Below are 3,372 nucleotides of genomic sequence, written 5' to 3'. Positions count from 1 at the left end.
TCAGAGATCTGTTTTATCCTCGTAACGACACATACATGCAGCTCTCTGGCTATCCAGGTATGGTTTACATCCTAAATGTATAACGGCATCAAACAAAAGCTGAACAGTTGATTCACAAGCTGCAAGTAAAGAGGAATTCAGTTAAAAGTACTCTTTGAATGGAATATGAAACTAACAGAAATTACTCTGGCAAATTGAGAACGACTTTAAGAAAGAAACAGTCTTCTCTGGGCATAGCACATAGATTGTGAAATGAAAAACCGAACCAATACAGAATCATTTAAGTTGTGAGTAAAGACTTTTCATTTGGCAACCAAAAGGAACAAGAAAATCCAGTGCATGTGGAACGTTATCAGTGTTAGAAACATCAGTCTCTGAAAGATGAAAGAGCTGCTTTACTTTTTGCATCCCAATTGATGCGGAGATTGCTATCTTTAACAGCAGCTCAACAGAACTGAGCAAATATTCACCAGTTCTAACACTAAACACTAACATGATGACTTTGCATTAAATGAATTTGAGAAGTTCAAACGTAAGCTTGTTCTAAAAACTGTTCTCAGTGGAACTACTTACTGTAAAAGTGACATTGTCTAAGTTAAAAAGTGTAGTTATGTCATGTATGGATCAGATGCAGGCCAACAACCAGGAGGAGTATCATATGTCCTATTACTGAAAAGCCTAAAATTTATGCACTAAGGGAGAGCATTAACTACTTCCACTGTAACAATGTATTATATTAATATATTTATTCATAAAAGGGAACAATTCAGTATTTTCCTACAGTTTACTAGCAATCACATGTAGTAGACATTTAGAACTTACTCAGCAGAACAGTGAATATTCAGCTATACTACAGTAAATGCAAGAATTATACATGCATTTTGATCAAGTTGTGGTCCCATATTCATACTCCTAAATGGGAAGCATAATTTTTTCCTCTCAACGTTAGTTTTAACCCTGATCATTTTCCTACGCTGTCATTTCTCTGCCATCCAAGTGTCTAGGCTGCATGACAGAAGGGCAGAACTCGGCATCAGCTCATGAAAATGTGGCATTACTGTGCTGCACAAAGATTCTTTAGCAAATAAGCTCAGTTAAACCTGAAAAACAGAAAGGCTTTTTTCACACTTACCCTGGACGCTCTCTGAAATTCCAAGTGTTTTCTGCACATCTCTGCAAATTTTGGAGAGGCAAGACTGAAACTGCTCATCACAATCATTTTTTTTATTGCCACAAGTATCGTAGCATCTGTCATGGTGATTGCAGCACTTTGTCATCGAAGGGATACCGATGTCAAACTGTGAAGAAAATCCCCCCCACTCCATTGGTATTCCAGTAAGAAAGATACAGGCTATGAACGGACTATGACTGATCAAAATAAAAAATTAATGCAATCAATCCAGGTACCATTCACTTATCTCTGCGTTTTGCTGTTCACCTCTAGTAAGCTGTGGTGGTTTGACCCCAGCCAGCAGCCGAGCTCCGACAGAGTTGCTTGTTCAACCCCCTGCCCCTCTCCACTGAATGGAGGAGAGAATAGGAAGAGCAGCAACAAGAAAACTCGTGGTTTGACATAAAGACAGTTTAATAGCTGAATGAAAGAGGGGGGGAAATGCCCCAAAATAAGCAGTGCAAAAGCAATCATTCACCATGTCCCACACACAGATGCCCAACCAGTCTCTGAGCCACAGCCACCTCGCACACCAAACACTCAACCCTGCCCCCACTTCTTCAACTACTCTAATATTTATTGCTGAGCATGACTGTGTAATACAGAATATCCAGTTCGGGTCAGCTGCTCCAGCTGTGTCCCCTCCCAGCCTCTTGCCCAGCCCCAGCCTGTGCTCTGCGGGTGGCAGATGGGCAGAGTGGGGAAAAAAGAGAAAGTCCCAAAGCTGTGCAATCACCGTTCAGCAACAGCCAAAACCATCAACAGTTCTAGCCCAAAATCCCAAACACAGCTCCATGCAGCCTGCTGTGAGGGAAGTTAACTCCATCCCAGCCAGAGCCGGTACATAAGCTAACCCATATTTTCTTTCTAGCATTAAGGAAAATGGGTTAGCATCAGTAAGGACAGCAAGAGCCAGAGCCAAACTCTCCACTCTCACACGGCTACAGTTGGTGTTATTCAATGCTTTCAAGATCGTGAAAACAAAATGCTTATGCTTAAAAAATCAGAAATTAGCCATCATTATTCTATTTTATCCCTTTAATATTTTATGTCAATGATGAAAATGTTTATGCTATGTTTGCTTACAATACTAACAGTTTCTATGTGTTTTTATCAAAGCATGTGCTGGAGCTGATAAAAGCAAGGACATTGTAAGTGGATGCTGTCTCATCCTTAGAACGGGGGAGGGAAAAAACCGCCCACATCTAGGAAAGCTGGTGTATGAAAGACACCCAAAGAAGCCCCGAAATGGAAACACTTACCTGGACTCCAAATAAAGGGGATCCGCAACCATTTGGTGGTGAAGGTTTATATCCATAGCGAGGAAGGGGCTTTGATCCTGAAAAAGATAATTTATCATGCCTCAAGTAGATTTTTTTGAACAGAATTTTAGTACTGTCAAAACTCACCACAGGCATTTGTTGGGCTTAAGACAGCATCACTTATATTTTTAACTTAAACATATATTCAGGCACCTGAATATCAACAATTATTACCAAATTAAAATTTTGGGGTATTAAGTGGTTTTTTTGAAAAAAGGGGACAAGACACCTGAGCAAGTGTTAACATTAGCTTCCCAAGTTAAAGAAAAAAAAGAGCTTGAGTTACTAAAACTCATGTGTCAGTTAAGCGTGCAATATGTAGGATTACATTAAAGAATAGAGTACTTTAGGCTAAGTTCATTAACACTTACATGCTTTACACGTAAGCAACAGTAGTGCTCCAATTCTTAGCTTAACCTTTAAAATGAACTGGAATGAAACATCTTTTTTATTTCTACAACTGTAACATTAAGAAAATTTGAATTAGTAGAGACTGTCTCCCTGAACACCGACTAGTGCAGCAAGGCAGGGAACGCTGCATCCCAAGATAAGGAAGGTTGTGGAGTTAATTTGAGAAATGACCCTTCACCTCGTTTCCGTATCGGACACAAACTGCGGCCACAATTAAAAGCAACGGAGAAGATACAAACATATTTGAAAAGTGCACATTCTAGTAGCACAGAGCGGGAATGTCACGCCGTCCTGGCTGCTCCGGCGGGGCCAAGTCAGGGTGCCACCACCGAACCCATTTCCTCACTGAACAAACAGTCCGACCCATCCAACCGGGGGCAGCTCGATCCCACCGGCACCAACCGAGAGGATCTACGGGACCCTCCCGCCTGGGCCCGACCTGGAGCGCCGGTGACAAGCCGGGCGAGA

General features: G+C 41.4%; 1 protein-coding gene across 1 annotated transcript in view; it reads right to left on the bottom strand.

Moving 5' to 3' along the window:
• PLA2G12A (phospholipase A2, group XIIA) overlaps window positions 1–3,372 on the bottom strand; it is a 4,126-nt gene continuing 754 nt past the window's right edge. The window contains exons 2-5 of the mRNA XM_009885519.1: window positions 3,083–3,105; window positions 2,434–2,510; window positions 1,133–1,298; window positions 1–119 (exon numbers count right to left, since the gene is read on the bottom strand). Of these exons, the coding sequence (XP_009883821.1) occupies window positions 1–119; window positions 1,133–1,298; window positions 2,434–2,510; window positions 3,083–3,105 (385 nt within the window). The remainder of the gene's footprint in view (window positions 120–1,132; window positions 1,299–2,433; window positions 2,511–3,082; window positions 3,106–3,372) is intronic.

Source organism: Charadrius vociferus, unplaced genomic scaffold, assembly GCF_000708025.1.
Source record: "Charadrius vociferus isolate BGI_N301 unplaced genomic scaffold, ASM70802v2 scaffold55, whole genome shotgun sequence".
Classification (NCBI taxonomy): domain Eukaryota; kingdom Metazoa; phylum Chordata; class Aves; order Charadriiformes; family Charadriidae; genus Charadrius; species Charadrius vociferus.
This window is presented reverse-complemented; position numbering and strand designations above follow the sequence as displayed.